The sequence below is a fragment of the Kryptolebias marmoratus genome, linkage group LG7 (assembly GCF_001649575.2).
Source record: "Kryptolebias marmoratus isolate JLee-2015 linkage group LG7, ASM164957v2, whole genome shotgun sequence".
NCBI lineage: Eukaryota > Metazoa > Chordata > Actinopteri > Cyprinodontiformes > Rivulidae > Kryptolebias > Kryptolebias marmoratus.
Window position 1 is genome coordinate 11,013,178 of NC_051436.1, and position 17,718 is coordinate 11,030,895.

The 17,718-nt window shown below is 41.6% G+C and overlaps 1 protein-coding gene across 1 annotated transcript; it reads left to right on the forward strand.

The window, feature by feature from the left end:
• Positions 1-87: 87 nt before the first annotated feature.
• Positions 88-16,485, forward strand: si:dkey-33c9.6 (active breakpoint cluster region-related protein). Its single transcript, XM_017426217.3, has 22 exons — positions 88-1,321; positions 1,463-1,566; positions 2,232-2,336; positions 4,824-5,057; positions 6,425-6,532; positions 6,623-6,677; positions 8,280-8,332; positions 8,456-8,593; positions 8,979-9,100; positions 9,241-9,397; positions 9,482-9,601; positions 9,693-9,768; positions 11,170-11,265; positions 11,463-11,537; positions 11,665-11,762; positions 11,953-12,054; positions 12,929-13,092; positions 13,419-13,558; positions 14,342-14,476; positions 15,626-15,731; positions 15,900-16,041; positions 16,288-16,485. Exons 1-22 carry the CDS (start codon positions 1,270-1,272, stop codon positions 16,387-16,389), a joined length of 2,484 nt encoding a protein of 827 aa, XP_017281706.1. The 5' UTR covers positions 88-1,269; the 3' UTR covers positions 16,390-16,485.
• Positions 16,486-17,718: the final 1,233 nt, after the last annotated feature.

Genomic DNA, 17,718 nt, shown 5'->3' on the forward strand with positions numbered 1-17,718 from the left:
ATCGGCCTATCACAGATACATATGTATATGTCATTCTGTTCTTCATTTATATACCATATATATGATTATATATGTTTGTGCTTGCGTCTGTGTGTGTTGAGAACTGTAAGAACAAATAATCCTTCATTAGCACCCTCAATAAAATGCTTAGCACCCCCTTAGCACCTGCAGAAAAAATATCTGGAGTCGCCACTGTCCTTATGTCAGTTTATATAATAATCTGGGACTAACACCTTTAGTGAATGCTGGGCTTTTAATATTTTTTAAATCTATCTTATCTTTTTAAATCTTCATTTGCTAAAACTTTGTTTTGTGCACTTGTTATTTTGTTTGTTGAAGCACTTTGTGATTTTTATCTTGAGAGGTGCCCTATGGATAAAGTTTTACTTACTTTCTTCTTTCTTATAATTTCTCATTTCAATATTATATTATGCATACTCCGTTTCTTAGCCTTATCTCTTTATCATTGCAAAATAATTTCTCCAGAAGAGAGGAAAGCTAGCTTCCTAGCTTGCTAACAAGCTATTTTATCAAGCTATGCTAACAGATTAGCTGGTTTGCTAGTTAGCTAGCCTGCTAGTTAAATGCTATACTAAGCTGTGCTAACAGTCGTTTAACTGTAGAGGGCAGCGTTGTTTTATTAAAATGACCTTTCATACATGTAGTGTTCACACTAAAGCAGGAATAAATAAAAACACATAAAAAAAATAAATAAAATAAAACCAGCTGCTACTTGTTTTGTGTTTGTCATTACTCCGCTAACTGAAGGTGCTCAGAAACTTAGCCTACATGGCTAGTTTGATCTGTGCAAATTTTTACTCTCCTGAATTTGCTTTTTACATTTTAAAAACCTAATTCCCTGAAGTTCATTTATAGAAATCAGGAGCTATTTTTAGAGTAAGGATGTATAATATTGACACAGACATGTTCACTGTGAGTAGAAAATGAGGAAATGCTAAGATTTGGACTAATTCATATTCATCCTAGCCTGGATCGGCGGCTGCTCCTCTGCCTGTCCGATGAAATGAACACATTAACAGGAAGTGCAGTGCAACTGTGGGGATCAGATAAACCATCAGGTGCCAGTTCTCATCAACTTTTGCCGCGTTTCAGTCAAACAGGAAGCTGTATTTTCCCTTTTCGCTCTTCCTAAAACAGAAAGAGGAAGTTTTCTATGTGTGTGTGTCTGTGTGTGTGTGTGTGTCCTCCACCGTCTGAGAGCGTTCACATGCTGCGCTGCTCTGCCTGAGCCCTGAGGACAGCTCCGCTATGGATGTCTACCAAGAAGCAGTGAGTTATCTGGAGACGCAACACGTACCAGGTGAGAGGGACAACATTCGCACCTGTTTCCGCTCAAACGTCAAACTGTCATTTAACCCAAAAGAACAGCGTCGACTCATTCCATGCAAGCTGCAGGTCTTGTCTGATGCCTCTCCGGGATGCTTTTGTGCGTCTGTTGCAGTGGTGGCCGAGGCAGACGTCCTGGAGGATGTTTTCCAGGAGGAGGCGGTGTCCTGTTTCCTCTCCCCTCTCCACTCGGAGAGCTTAGACTTCCCCGACACCCCGGTGGGTTCTCACTTTTCGCCCGTGCCCCATACGCTTGGCATCACTCAGCAAACTGTCTTCGGGTTTCGTGTTTTCTCAAGCGGGCATTTTGCTCTTTCAGCCGCTTAATTTTCATAACATCGAAATGGGTTTGAGGCCAAGCGAGATAAGATCTACAGTAACTTATAGTTTTACAGGAGAAGCAGTCTGAGGTATTTTATTTGAACAGCTGCTTATACATTAAATTAGTGATGAGAGAAACTGAGCTGAGGCAATATGCTAAGGGAAGTGTTCAAACCCACGTTAGACCAACACCCACTTTGGCCAACTAGATGCATCGGCAGGCCTACAGGTCTTTGGCCTACTTTACTTTGCATAACAAAAAAAACACCAAAAACTTCCATCCTGTATGAATTTTTACGTGATTTCTCTTGGGTTCTGATCCAGTATGTTTCATTTTAACAGAGGAGAGTGACCTTAAAGCACAGACCGAACGTGTGATTATGCAATTTGTGAACACACACACACACCGATCCACCCTGCTAAATTATTAAGATACAGGCTGAAATCGTTTACAGCCTTCCTTTCACCGTGTCACGCTTTCAGGGAAGTGTCTAAAAATAACAACGACTGTACGACTGACAGTGATGTTCCGTCTCAACGACTTCTTGATTTTCTTGACCCAGACGTTACTGAGCCCAAAGGAGATGCTGGACAGAAGGCTGGCGGTGGTGAGGGGCATCCTGGAGAGCGAGGAGGTTTACCTCAGGGAGCTGGACACCCTGCTCATGGTAACACCACCGCGCGCACATGGGTTTTTCTTTTTTAATTTTCATTTCTCACATTTAACCTACAGAACGAACACAAACCGTTCACGTTCAGCTGACTGTACAAGAATAGCTGGTGTGCTAAGCTGTGTGTGTGTGTGTGTGTAAACCCATTCTACAGAAGTAGAAAACCCCTGAATTACTGTTCAACTTCCCTTTTGTTGTTCAGCTGTATGCACCACATATAAAAAACAAGCAATTTAGAGTAAAATCTCCTCCTCAGACGGTTTGAGTTTAACTCATGTGAACAAACTAGGAGTCAGCTCCTGTTCTGCGTTTGGTGTATGGTTGTATTGGTAAACATATAGTTCCTCTGTGGGAATCATACAGCGTTTGGTTCGGGGTTGTACCACACAGCATTGGTCCCATCTTGATGGAACGTCATCGACTGCACTTAAGTTCCTCTTTTTAATAATAATAATAATAAAAAACTGAAGTAATTTTAGCTAATATGACCACAGCTCAGCTAAATATATAAACAGTGAACGAGGGAAACTTAGCTGGAACCTCATAAAAGCTACTATAAAACTAACGGACAATTGTCTTGCCTCCTAAAAGTGTAAAACTTTCTGACGAGAAAGCCTTGTCGGGTGAATGCAGTTTGTTTTTTGTGCTCGTCGCGTGAAGACATTCTTCCCCTTCCTTTCTTTGTTTCGTTTTTGTAGCCTGAGAAAAAAAAACATTTCTGTAAGTCCAGCAGACAAAAGAGAAAAGAAAGAGAGGCTCAGGTTGAGAAATTACTTTCTAGACTGTAAAGAGCGTTGCTCCAGTTTGCGCGTCACCCATCTTCTGCTGCTTCACCCTCTGCAAACGTCACTGCAACCTCAGGTGACTTTGGACAGAACAATGACCTCTGACCCCCAACGGGCTCTGGGCCTTTACCTGCCTCCTGGTCGTGGTCCTGTCAAGGCCTGAGCAGCCTCCAAATTCCTCACGGATCACCTGACCTCTGACCCTCCGCAGCTTCTGAGCCGGTGGGGCACCTGTAACTCTGTATGATGATAAAGATAAAAGAAGAAGCCATTTTGGGTCTGGCTATTTAATTTTAACTGATGCAAATTGATAAATAACATCTATTTCCAGTCTGATACACAAAAAATGACAGTTTTAATACCATCTTCTGACCAAATTCCAAAGTGAAGTATTTACCAAAATAGTTTAAATTATCCCAAATTCTTGCACAGACAAGAAGTCGAATACATTAATCCTAAAATCCAAACATTCTGTTCAAAAAATCTTCTGTTTCAGATGAACTATTAAACACTATTTCACCTTAGATTATTAAAGTATAACTTGTTGCTGTGTTTTATCTTGATAAATCATCCAAAGTAATACTTAAGCCATTCTACAGAAAATATTCTCTAAAATCTTAGTGTTAGTCTTATTTTTGTTGTTGTCTTGTTTGTTGTTGATTCTATTTCTTGATTTAGATTATTTTTGTCATAAAATCTTAAGCACAAAGTCCGTTTTCTCCTTATTCAGTGTGAATATTATGATACGGTTTTCTCTGTAATTTACAAATTCAACTTCCGCTGTTGAGATCTGATTATAATAAGAGTGAATAGATGAAAGTATCTAATGATTGAGTTCCTATAAAGGTATAATTAATCTTGTTTGGTCACTCTAAATCACCTCTTCAGGTTCTGCAGAAGCCTGTTAATCATCCATTGATTCAAATCAGGTGTGTTGGAGCAGAGGAACAAGTAAAACATGCAGGATGGTGGCCCTCGAGGACCAGGATTGGTTCAAAGTCTGCAGAAAATATCAGCTCATTTGAAGACTTTTACGTCTGTTTATACCTTCTCCATAGAAACCCTCTCAGAGGAGGCTGAAATATTCCTCCATGTCTTTCAGCTTAACTCCATTTGTTGACAGTGAGGTAAAAGTTAGCCGAAGTACCAAATGTCACAGTGGAGTTCCCAAAAGCCACAGGAGCCCGCTGTGAGTCACTCAGGCTTGTAATGAAGTCTAAAAACAAAAATAGAATAGATAGAAGCTTGTGTTAGGCAGGAAATATTGGTGCAATAACACGTGCCTGAGTGCTTTCATTATCAGTTCCTCTTTTTTATTTATGTTATTTTTTTGCTCTAACTATTATTAAAAGACAACAACTTCTGTTTCCTCATTCCTGTTTGCTGTGACTTTTTTTTTTAAAGAAAAAAAAGATAAAACAACTTTCTTGTGCCTTTTGGTTGTTTTTTTTATTGCTGCTGGAGCTCATGGTTCACTGCTTCTTAATATAAATGTTGTTTTTTTTGTGGTGGTTTCAGTTTCTGACAGCGTTAAGGCGTTCGTGAATGTTAACGAGTGAAGCTTTGCGGATGATTGTGACCTGTGTTCACACATTCAAACGTTCATGTGTTATTTTTAACCATTTTCTGGCCTTTAGCTTTGTTTTAGGAACCCTTGGGTTTTTTGTTTATTTTCCATTTTGAATCCATTTTTCTGCAGCCCATGAAGGCTTTGCGGGCCTCAGCTGGGACTTCTCAGCCGGTCCTGTCCAGTCAAGAGGTTCAGACCGTTTTCTACCACGTACCTGAGCTCAGAGACATTCACCAGAGCTTCTGCTCTGGCCTGAAGGCCCGTCTGAACGCTCAGCTCCAAACGGAGCTCGGCTCCGATGAGGAAACGGGACTGACGTGCAGGAAGTCTGAGCTGGAGGTGGGGGACCTGTTTCTGAAGATGGTAAGCTTGCTTTTGTCACACCAGTTTTTGTTCTGTGTTGATGGCAATAATGTGACATTTGAATAAAACAGACACATTACTTGGTGAAGCACCAGTACTTTCTGTTGATAGGTGGTCGGGTACGGCATTGTAGCTAACTGTAGTATCAAAAGGCAGACATGTTTAATACAGAAAGTTTACAGTTAGACTCCAATAAGCCAAAACATGAGAACAGGGATGGAAGAGAGGAGAAAGGAATAGAGCTGATGGGGGTGGTAGAAATGTGAGCTGGGCAAAGATTGGTGAAAAAATCTGGTGAAATAAACCAGATTAGGATGAAATGAGCAGGATGAGGGTTGAAAATCAGTCAAAAATACAAAATGGGCCTTTAGCATTGCGTGGACATACAGAGATGCACAAACTTCACAAGAAAGTCAAAGCAGCATGTTCTAATTTTATGTCTGTAACTTGATGTGTTGAAACTTCAGGGTTTCCCCCAGTGTATTATAAGCCTGGCAGGCCGCCAGGCTAAGCTCCGCTTGTGCATTGGAAAATGTCATTTTGATACACGTTTTTTCCACCCGTGTTGATCACTGTGCGAGGGTGCATGTGCCAACAGTGATGCAATCGCGTTGTCCCTGTGTGAAGGGCCTGCGCAGTGTCACGTTGTGTGGTTGTGCACCTCACAATTTTTGTAAAAGCGCAACTATATTTAGCTCACAACAATAAACATCAAACAAGCGGGTTTAACCAAAAACGGTTAGTTGAGCCAAAATTCAGTGGGTGGCTTTACAAGACCGAATACTGTAAGCATGTTTTGTACTTCATGAAAATATTAATATAAGGCGTGCTAATTTATCCTTGTTTACCAGTAAAATGATGCTATTAAACTTAGCATTAGATATGTTTTGTTACATGTAGTGATCCAACATGCAGCCTGTGCCACAAAAAGCACAGTACAGTACAGCATCTGTCTGTTTATCAGAGTTCTCTCTTGTTATTCATTGGCCTTGACGTGAGACGTGTGTTGGTGCTTTGTTTGCACTTTTTCATTTATGTTAATTTAATTTATTTGTAAATGTGACTTAAATTAGGATTCAAATTAGGTGCAAACAATTAGTTTTTTATTTTAATTGTATTTTTTGTTTAAAAAAGTATTTCAAAAGGGGCTTTTTGTAAAACTGTAGTTGTGTAAATATTTCACACGAATATCTTACAATATCACATCATAAATAGCCATATTTTCAACTTGGTAGGCCGGTGAACAGCCACCTACCACCAGGCTTAGCCTCTTCTCAGGGGGAAACCCTGGACTTGGAACACAAGACAAGACTTTACTTCCTTCCAGACACTTTACTGTTTTTTTTTGTTTCCTTTCCCCTCTCCAGATAAATCACCTCAGTCTGTACGGAGGGTTCATTGAAAACTACGAGAAAGCTGTTGAAGTTGTCAGAAAGTGCACTCAGTCAGATCCGCGTTTTCGCACTCTTGCCGAGGTACCGAAAACTCTACATTTCCTTCATAAACACTCTTTCAAAGGTGCTGCATCGGTGTTAATTTATTGGGTGTTTTTTTTTTTTTTCCAGAGCTTGACGTCCAACAACGCTGCAGACAAAACTCGGACAAAATACACACTAGAAGGTATGGGCGGTAGAGACTAGGGCTGCGCAATATTTAGAGAATGTGTATTTGTAATATTGTTGTGGAATGCTGCGTTGGCAGCTTCAGTTGTGTTATTTTTGTGACTCACCTCCTTTTTGTTCTGTCATCATGACACGAGAACATGGCTGCGGCAGCTCGGTGGTCAGTGATGCGGTCTTGGAATCCTGACGCTGCGAGTTCGAACTCGGGTTGCGTCAGGAAGGGCATCCGGCGTAAAACAGTTGCCAAATCTCTTGTGCTCCTGGCCACTATTGTCAAAATCAACTTTGAGCACTTATGGCGGTCTATCTGGCTGACAAATATTTTTGTGGTCAGACTTTTTCCACAGTCCTCATAAAAGTCACACAAATTTTGGACTCTAAACGACCGATTTGAATCGTTCTGCTTCCGTCTTGAATGAAAAAAACAGCAAAAACACACGACTTGACTGCACAAGTTTGAAATTATTGTGGCTTTTCTTTACTCCACACATGCTCTATATATGCTCAAATATATATACCTCTAATATTTGGTTAATTGTACCTTGACCACAGACTTTTTGTCATCAAGCTTCTGGTATAATTTTGGCTGATATTTGACCACTGTTCTTGGCAGAATTTGCGGAGTTCATTGAAATTGGTTTGTTTCCTGGCACAGACTTGGTTTTTATAGATAGTCTACAAATTTTACAGCAGGTTTGCGGTCGGGGCTTTGGGAAGGCCATCCCAGAAGCTCGAAGCTGCTTTGACCAATCAGAAACCAGTTTAGATGTCTGTTTGGGATCATTGGTCGATAACTATGAAAAGATCTAGTTGTTGATTTGAGGTGAAGTTGAAGAATTTGGTGTTTGGTGTTTGAAGTTGAAGAATTTCCACTTTGTGTAAAGCACCAGTACCACCACATGATGCTACCACCACCATGCTTAACAGTTGGTACAGTGTTCTTTGTAGGTTTGAAAGCCTCACCTCAATTCCTCCAAACATACTTCGGCCAAACAGGTCAATCTTTGTCCTGTCCGACCATAAAACAGAAGGGATTTGGCTTGTTTGTATGGGAAGCTGCAAATGTCGGTCGAACTTGAAGGAGCAGGAGCTTCTTTCGCCCTCTGAGTCCACGGTGATGTAAAACTGGCTTCACTGTGGACAGAGACACTGGTGTCTCAGCGGTTTCCAGTCCATGACAGGCTTAAGCCTTGGTGGTTAGTGGCTTTGTCCTGAACATCCAAGGGCAAAAATCCCTTTTTAGACTGGTCGCAGAAACACGCCAAACGTATTTCTTGATGTTGACACAATGAATTAAATCTTGTGCACCTAATTCTTGTTTTTAAAAAAACATTGAAGTTGAATGTCATTTATTTATACCACCGTGGAGAAAGAAAAGTTCAAATAAAGCATTAAAAGCCCCCGCATTATCAAATTTCTGATTGCAGCTGTATATTATTGGTATGTGGTTGGTGTCTGTTTATTGTAGTTCTTAGCGATGTTGATATTGGGAAGGCAATAAATGTTTCAGTACAGTATATCCTGCAGCTCTATTAGATTTAGGTTTTCACCAAATGTATTTACGCCTGTCATTGTCTAATGACATTTTCCCCATTTACAGCTCTACTCTACAAGCCTTTGGACAGAGTCACCAAAACTACATTAGCGCTGCAAGTGAGCAAACCCCAGACTTTCTCTTTCACTTACCCCAGCCCATAAACCAGGATCTCGTTTACGCCTGTAGCTTTGTCTATTGGTCTGTTGTTAATTGCTGTGTTGGTAATCTCTCTGTGGTAGGACCTCTTGAAGACGACGCCAGTGGAGCACAAAGACTACGCAGCCTTGCAGGAAGTTCTGAGATTGTCGCGGAGCTTCCTGTCTGGTGTCAACGAGAGTTCACAGAGTAAACGGGGGGTCACGCTCAGTCACGGCATGGTGAGTCCTGAATGAGGCGGAGAAATACTAAATCTGAGGTGCACCTACCCTTGCTGATGGTGCGTTCCTGATTGTATACAGCTGTTATGTTGAGGGCGTTTAATTTCAGATTTAAACAAGGAACTCAGACCGACAGGTGTGAGATTTATTTGAACAATCGTAACACGAAGGACAGCCCAGATCAATCCCTGAACAAGGAGCGACACTTGTTTCCTCCTTACCTCTATGGTAGAAGTAAAACAAGACGTTACATCTCGGGCAGGTGTTTTGTTTCAAAGATGAGCAGGTTTTCATAACCCTGGTAGACATTCTGGCTCCAGTCGGGCTCTCTGACTGAAACGCAGGTTTAAAATGTGCGTCTGGGTGTTTGTGTGTGCTCCACCAGCGGCGTCAACTGATACGTGACGGCTTTGTGGTGGACGCGAGCGAAGGTGTGCGCAGCCTGCGTCACCTCTTCCTATACACCGACCTGCTGCTGTGCACTCGACTCAAACAGACAGCCAAAGGGTGAGTGTAACAACAGGAGACGCAAGGGCTCTGTGGGAAATGTGGTCACCATTACGTGAGCAGAGTCTTCCTCCTCGGCTGCTCTGAACAAGCACTGAACGTGTAGTGATGTCGGAGCTGCGTGTGCGTCTCGCTTCCAGGAAACAGGACCAGTACAGGTTCTCCTGGTATTTGCCTCTCGCCGGGCTCAAACTGCGCTGGGCTGCAGACGAGGAGCGACCGCCTGACGCAAACGTCCGCTTGCACACCCTGCGGACGAAGATGTACCTCCTGCGGCAGCAGCTCCAGCAACACTCGGTGCGTGTGAAGGAAGCACAGAGAGGATTTTACGTGCAACTATCGTGACAGACGAGTAAAATGTGAACATTTGTCCGTGTTAAGAAAGGTACCAAGGTCATGACTTTGGCTGCTAAAAACAAGAAGAAACTGGAACAAATGGAGCTGATGCTGCTCACGTACTCTCCGAATTACAGGCTGGAGCTGCACAGCCCAAGTGGCAAGGTACACAAAACACACACACCTTAACTTTTTCAGAGCAATCCAAGACAACCACCCCCCCAAGGTGTAAAATAATCTGCTTGTTTCCTTGTAGAGCCACACTCTCTACTTCTCCTCCTTGTACGAGCTCGATGAATGGAGAGAAGCCGTCCACAAACTCACCACAGACAGTGAGTTCACCACTGTAGACTAATCTGAAGCTCTAAAAAGAGAGTTAATGTTTCTCACAGCAGTTAGTGCATTAGACAGTGGGGTTTAGTTTGTTTGGTTTGTAGTCGATACGATAAGTATCTCGATGCACAAATGGACAAGAGCAGGAAAAACTGACACAACACAAAGTGATCCAGCCTTTAATCACGATACGATCCAGCCCTTAGCTACGATAAAGTTAAGTCCTTAAACACGATGCGACCAAGCCTTTAATCACAGTACAATCCAGCCCAGATCACGGTACAATTAAGTCCTTAATTACAATATAAATTAGGCTTTAATCATGTTGCAATTCATCCTTTAATAATGAAACCATTCAGCCCTCAATTGCAATGATACAGCTCTTAATTGGGATACGATACGGCCATTAATCATGATACGATTCAGCCTTTAAGCACCATACGACGTGATTCAATATGAGTCCGATTCAAACTGAGAGCGCAAACTTAAGGATATTATAGCAGCTGATGTCTGTTAAAACAAACTCTTCATCTAATCCTTTAATGGATCAGATTAAAATGAAACCAAGATATAGATATAATAGATATAATCCCAAATCTACATTAGTGCACGGCTGCACTATTGACACAATCACATCATCGTAGGAAACGGTTCATTTTCTCATTAGACAGCAGTCAGAACGAGCTCAGTTTGGGAAGAAACTACTAAAGAGCTACAAGAGCCAACTGTCCCCCTCTCAAACAACTCAAAGTACTATTTGAGTACTACTATGTAGTATGGGTACTTCAGCTTTAAAAATACACATTAAATGTGACTCGTGCTGAAAATATGAGTCAAAGTTTGGCGATTTAGCACAAGCTAGTTTTGTTTACAAGAGCGCTGGTTTGAAAAGGGGAATCCCCAAGCTTCACAATAACATTACATTACACAAAGGGATCTCCTGGTGGTCTGCATTGAAAGATATTAAATGTCAAAGAAAATTAAAACCATTACAATTGAAAGGATTGTTTCTAAAGTCACACCTGTTAGAAAACATCAATTTAAAGGGTGATTAGGAAGATTATTTGCTGTTATAGTTTCTCTTTAAGGACTCAGTTTTAGGCAAATCTCAATTAATCAATTTTGCAGCACGGCTCACATATATTTTTTGCTGTATTATGACTGAGATTTCCTGCTTTAAACAAAAATATCAGTTTAAAAAAATATCTGGAGTAGTGCAGTAAGGAATTATGTTCAAGATGGATGTGTAGGCTCTGGTTTATTCCTGCAAAATCCTAATTATCCGTTAGTGAATGTTCTGAACTACAGCTATGTAGGGCCATTTTTGAAAAAAAAAACCAAACCTTTTTCGTTCTTTTCTGAATCTTAACGTCCTGCGATCGTATCTGTCGTTTGTTCAGACGTTGAAACTGTCCCGCCAGACCTGCTCACTCTCACCAGCGCTTGTGTGAAACTGAGAATGACTCAACAGCCACCACTTCACAGCATCCAAGCTGGTATAACTTCCTCTGTTCTTTTGTTCACCCACAGAAACACACGGTCTCTAAAACTCAGTAGTCTCAGCATCAAGGTTTACCTTCAATCTTCGGATATCGCCCACCAACATTTTGACTCCATTCCTTTTATATTTATATATGTTAATGTCTGTCCTTTACTACTGTTACACTTTTATTCTGCTTTTTGTTTTCATCAGGAGATGGCGAGGAGTCGGTACGTGGCACTTTAAGTGTGGCGGTTCATTCAGCTTTTGGTCTGCAACAACCAGCTTGTGTGTATCTCAGCATTCATCCGTTTTAAAAACCACAACGTTTAAAAATGCACTTTTGAAAGAGACTTGCAGAGACAGTTTCGATCTTTTGTTCTCAATAAGGTTTTCATTGGTTTGGATGTTTCAGGTGTTTATGTGTGTGTTGAAGTGGACGGCTACGAGTTTTACGACAAACAGGCTCAGACGCATTCTTCTGTCAACAGCCTCAACCCGCACTGGGACCAGGTTTGTAAAGGTTTCCTTAAAAAAATTTAAAAAAAAAGGAAAAAAGAGGATTTGTCAGCTAGTTCTCCACGTCTGGACGGCATCTGACATGATGCCAGGACTTAATCCATCTCAGAAGACTGAACCAGTCCACGTTCCTGCTTCAAACGTTACCAGTGGTAATAAAAGTCTCTGTTTTTGTTCCAAACAGGAGCTGTCTTTTGAGGTGGACAGTGCGAAGAACATGCAGGTCCTATGTGTGGGTCAGACGGACGGACAAGAAGAATCTGTTCTGGGAAAAACTACTTTAAAGGTACAAAAACAAAAGTTTACCTTCAGGGTTTTTTTTTTTTTTTGTCCCAGTAGAGGAATAGAGCTGTTCTCCAAATTACATGTAGAAAAACTATTTTTGTTTTACATTTTAGACTCATTTAGTGAATCACCAAAATCATATGAGTCAAAAAAAGGAAGCCGAGAGATATCGCAGCTTATTTGGCCAGTCAGAGCTGTTTGAGCTCGTAATTTCAAAGAGACAGTTTGGATTTGCGGGGCTGTATGGAGTACGTTTGAGGAGCCAGTATCTTACCTGCAGTAGGCAGTGATCAGAGCGATCTCAGTGTGCGGAATCAGGGAGAAATTCTCATCAAGCTAATAGCAGGTCAGTTCTGTGGAAAGGTTGTGAATAAATGTTATTTTACATGTTCCTAAAAAAGGGATAAAACCAAAAACAACTGGACTTCTGTTCTGTAGTTGAAGACGTTTCGCTTCTCATCCGAGGAGCTTTCTTAATTCAACAAGCAGAGACCGGCAGTTTGATTTTTTAAAGCTGAAATGTTCTGCAAACTGGCTTCACCTGCAGATTAAACTCACTCTCCTCACAACAGAGGCTTGTTAGGGTCCTTGCTAGCCTGACTCACTGATGGGCCACTCTGGTCACATGAATGCAGGTCCTGATTGGAGTGAAACTGACTGGGTATCAGGCCTAACACTCCATTATAGGTTTTTGAAAGCTGAAATTGTACCTGTTGTGGATATAGAGTTTAATAGAGTTTATTTCTGGCCAGTTTTGAGATGTTCTTGAGATGAAACCGTAGCAGTTTCTGGTTAGTTGATTTATGTGTTGTTCTAAAGTGTGTTTATACTTCAAAAATATCTATTTTTTAATCTTTTTTACTTCTGCCGTCCAGTTGGAGCCTAAGACCCTGAGTAATCGATGGAGACGTCAGACTCTGCAGCTGGGTCAGGTGGAGGTGACGCTCTCTCTGAAGCACAGTTCCCACCCGCTCGAACCGCCCAGCTCCACACTTCAACTGCCGCCCGTCTTTGGTGTCCCGATTCAAACAGTGGCGCAGTAAGTTCCTGTTTGCCTCTATATATATATATATATATATATATATATATATATATATATATATATGTATATATATATGTATATATTTAAAAAGCAATAACTCACCCTGTTGGGTCTAACTAAACATATCTGCAAGCTGCCACTCAGTTCGGAGTTTTGTTTCCCCTCTGCTCTGTTTTGTTTGGCCGGGTTTCTAAAGAGAAGTGGTTATTTCTGCGGGTTGAGTGGGCGAAGCAGAAGTGTACCACAGGCCTGACGTGAAGCGAAACGGCCCGACGTGAGTTAAAGTTGGCAGGTTTCTGAGCGCGCTCATTCCTTGTTGCCAGGCAGGAGGGCGTGCTGGTTCCTCATGTGCTGCGATGCTGCGTGGAGGAGGTGGAGAGGAGGGGCTTGGACGAGGTGGGGATCTACAGAATTTCAGGAACCACCACGGACATCAACATGCTCAAAGCTGCGTTCAACAGCAGTAAGGAAACGCACAGCTAAACCTCAGCGTTTCTTTTTTTTTTTTTTTTTAATCAGGCAAATGTTTCTTTTTGTTTTCAGGAAGTTGAAACTTTTACAGGGGGCACTTGTGCTGTTTCAGCTTCAACTTCCACATTATGTTCCCGTGTCTAGTTATTAATGTCACTGGGTTGTAGCCCCACAAAAATTCCACAAAGATATGCAAATTTTCATTTAGAATTACACTGAATCATACGTTTGTACAAACCTGTAAACTCCCAACAAATTTTGCTGGAGGTTTACAGACATATTGCCAAATAAAAAACCTCTCCAGCGATCTAGAATTAGAAAACTTAAATCAAGAAGGGTTCGAAATGCCTGCAGTGGCTCTGTGGCTATTTTGCAAGAAAGAATTATGAACCTGTTCGAAATCCCCGCGACTCGCATGACGAAACTCAACGTTTTGGAAACTTCCTCGAAAAAGCGGTTCACACAGATACAGGTTTACGCCTGACTCACAGCGTTCTTCTAGTTTCTAAAGTCAGCATTATCGCCACCTGCTGGCCTAGCATGGTCTGGATAACAAATACTTCAAGTTGTTTCGTCAAAGCTAGAAAAGATGAAGTCTTTGTGTGAGGCTTCTATTAAACCTTTTATCCTGCAGACGAAATCATTTAAGTTACAGAAACTCTGACTTGTCGTCTCTAAGCTGCCGGGCTCCAAACTCACTGAGCTGCTCATGTGAGAAAGAAGGAAGTTTACGCCACAAAATACCAATACTGATCACAGCCGTCTGTCTGCTCAGATCTGAGGGAAGCCGTGACCAGACTGAGAAGTGCAGAAGTGAATGCCGTCTCCGGCCTCCTCAAACTGTACATCAGGGATCTGCCAGAGTCCCTAATACCTCCTGAGCTGTTCCAGAGTCTGGCAAAAACTCTGGGTAAGACAAACACACCAGCGCACACGACGAGTGAAACACCAGCTGCATTGCAATCTCAAGTTGTTGTTGTGAAAGTATTTTAAAATTAAGTGTATCTAAGTAAGCATATCTTGGTATTGGTGAGAAATCTATATTTTGGTGCTTCTGACGTCTCGAAATCAGTTGACGTCACAGAGGTCAGGCGGGAAAAAAGGTATAAAGACTAACTTGACAGATGTTTGAGAGAGAATCTCCTTTAGTGGTCCTGTGTATGAAGCTACAAATAACTTCCAAACAAGCCATAGTTGTTCAGTCTTTTTCTAATTGTTCTGTCATGAATGTTAACCTTTAACCTTCTGACTGAGGCTTGTAAAGTCTGAGATGGAGCTGTTGTTGTTGTTTTTTTTGTCATTTTCAAGACCGTTGCACAGTCTGACCTTGGAGTGAATTTGCTGGGATGTTCACTCCTGGGACGATTGGCAGCTGACTTAAATTTCCCAGTTTTTCAATATTTTTGATTTTTTTGTACTTCTAACACAATTTCTACATCATTAAATAATTGTTTAGGGGTTAATGTGACTCAAACCCATCAGAGGTTTTGTAAAAATGTATTTTAGAAACCAGCAAATATTCCTTACTTTTGTTTACTAAATAAGGAAATTCCTGCTAACTTCCTCTAACTGTTTACATCCGTGGATTATTTTACTGACTCAATAGAGACTGTCTGAAGTGAACTCGTCAACGTTCGGATGGGAACAAACGACTTGTAATTGTTGGCGACAAAACCCGACTCTGATGATTTTGCTCATTTATTACAAACTATGTCGTAGACTTTTGGTAAAGAATGATGAGTATTTAGTGGTTATTTTAATCATGAATGATACACATATACAAAAAAAATTAAATAAAAAATACTGAAAAATCGCATATTTTCAGAGCTATTATGGCTTTAGAGCCCCAGGCTCCATTTATTCTCCAGGATCAAACAACGAGACGCTTTTAGATGTTTAAAATCTAGACCTAAAGAGTCCAGGTGATTGTACGTTCGCAGTTGTCGCTTTTGTTTATAGAATAATTTAGCTCTCCGAGACAGATCTGCTCAGACCTTAGAAAATGTTACGACGCTGTTAAAGACCTACTTCTTCTCACTGAATCCCCCTCCTCCTTTAGATATCCAAGACTTGAACTCCCGGCTGGCGTCCATGTTGTCTTTGCTGGAATCCTGTCCCGATGTCAACCGGCACACCTTCCTCTTCCTCCTGCATCACCTCCAACGGTTTGAACCCAACAAACACATCTGTCCCCTTGACTGAATTAGTTTTTTTTTGGGGGGGCTAGTCAGAATATAAAGCCGCCTAACGTCATCAACTATCAGAGACAGAACGAAAGTAAATGTCTGCGTTGTTCCCAAGTAAGAGGTTGTTTTAAATCCTTTTCCCCTCAGAGTTGCACAGAGGCAGGAGATCAACAAGATGTCTTTGCTGAACTTGGCCACAGTTTTTGGTCCCAGCCTCCTACGCTCCCCAGTGGAAGGACTGGGGCCCAGCGGACCCACGGTGGACATCTCTCAGGAGGTGGTGATCCAGGTGAGCTTACTGTTGTCTGAAGAAAACATTGATTCCTGACTTCATTTTTCAGTCAAACGTTAAAAGTCTCTTAATCCTTATTCACTGTGAAGAACCTCTGGGTTTACTTTCGTCTGACACTTCACCGTATATTTTTAAACGACACAGTTACTTTCCAGCCACTTTTTATATAGACGAAGAGCAAAGGTTAAGACTGCACCTCACAGGCTTTCTGTTCTGCGTCGCCCTCTCTGTGTTTCCGCTCAGACCCAAGTGATTTTCAGCTACCTGCAGTGCAATAACCTCCCTGAAGCTCAGACGTCTTTACCGTACGACTCAGACCCTGACATCGAGACCACCCGCATGTGAGACCACCACCTGTGTGTCGGCTAGCCTTAAATAGCTGATGTGGACACATCCTTATGAGGACTGTAAGATAATAAAAGTATTTATTGAGTAAAAAAGGAGCTCTTTTGTGTTTTTTTTGTCACATTTATCGTTTGAGGGCAAATCTCATGTATATTTTGGTAGTTTGTTTCATTTTTTGTAAGTTTTAAGCATGCAAACAGAATTCATGTTTGTGAATTATATTTATTTGTTATCTGTTGCATTTCAGATTCTTAAATACCTGCAAAAAAAAGCTTAGAAGTGATACATTATGACCGCATATTTTACAGTTTATCAGCTAATAAAAGTGCAAAATCACCATAAAAAAGTCAATGTGATCGTTCTAATGTGACTTTTTAAACTCACACAGTATTTATGCACCATTAGTCTGTAAAATTACATTAACAAAAGATCAAAACGATGAAAGTTTTAGTCTCTAAAACAGGCCAGACATCACCATATATCTTTGCTTGTCTGGGTGGTAAACAGAGTAATGTGAAATGTGGTTGAGGAAAAATCAGGGCAGCACATGTTGTAAATAAGGTCAAGGGTCACCTCCCCAGGCCTGAAATCCAATCGGTCACGGTTCAGATCCAACTAGACGGAGTTCACAACGCAGCGTACTCCCCATAAAAGTCAGGACGGCGTGCGTGTATGCATACACGGCCCGTGGTCGACCAGTCCGCGCCACGGATCTGTTTTCAACCGCGCCACCTGGGCTGACCGGGTTACTGTTTCCTTTTACTCTCTCTCCCCCCCAAAACCTTCCCATCAGTCTTTTTGATCGCTAATCCTGGCCTCGGAGTCCAGCTCTCAGGGCACTAATAGACGGCCGGGTGTGCGCAGACACCCATAACAACATCCAGAAAGAGCCCCCTCCCTCCCTCTCCAGAAAACGGTGGGATCGCCCCGGCAGCATAAATCACTTGTCCCGTCTACCACGGTGGCTGCAGGGAAAAAAAAGGCTCCATCTGACGACTACAAAGACAAAACCAGATTCTCGTTGCAGACTACAAAGAGGATGGAGTTAAGGAGGGCTTGAGAGGTCCCAGACGTTTGGGTCCAAATGATGGACCAGATCACTGGTCGACACCTGGGAGTGGTGGGAACATTTTTACTGGGAGAAGTCAAAGTAATGGCCATAAATTAACCGGTTCTGACTCTTATAGAAAATGAGAACACGATGGGAACAACTCAAATGGATATTCTGACATATTTGTATAAATATGGTTTAATAGAAATTAATACCACAAAGTTTTATGTATTTTCTTTATTTAATACGTTGATCATTGTCGCACAAAGTATTTTTTT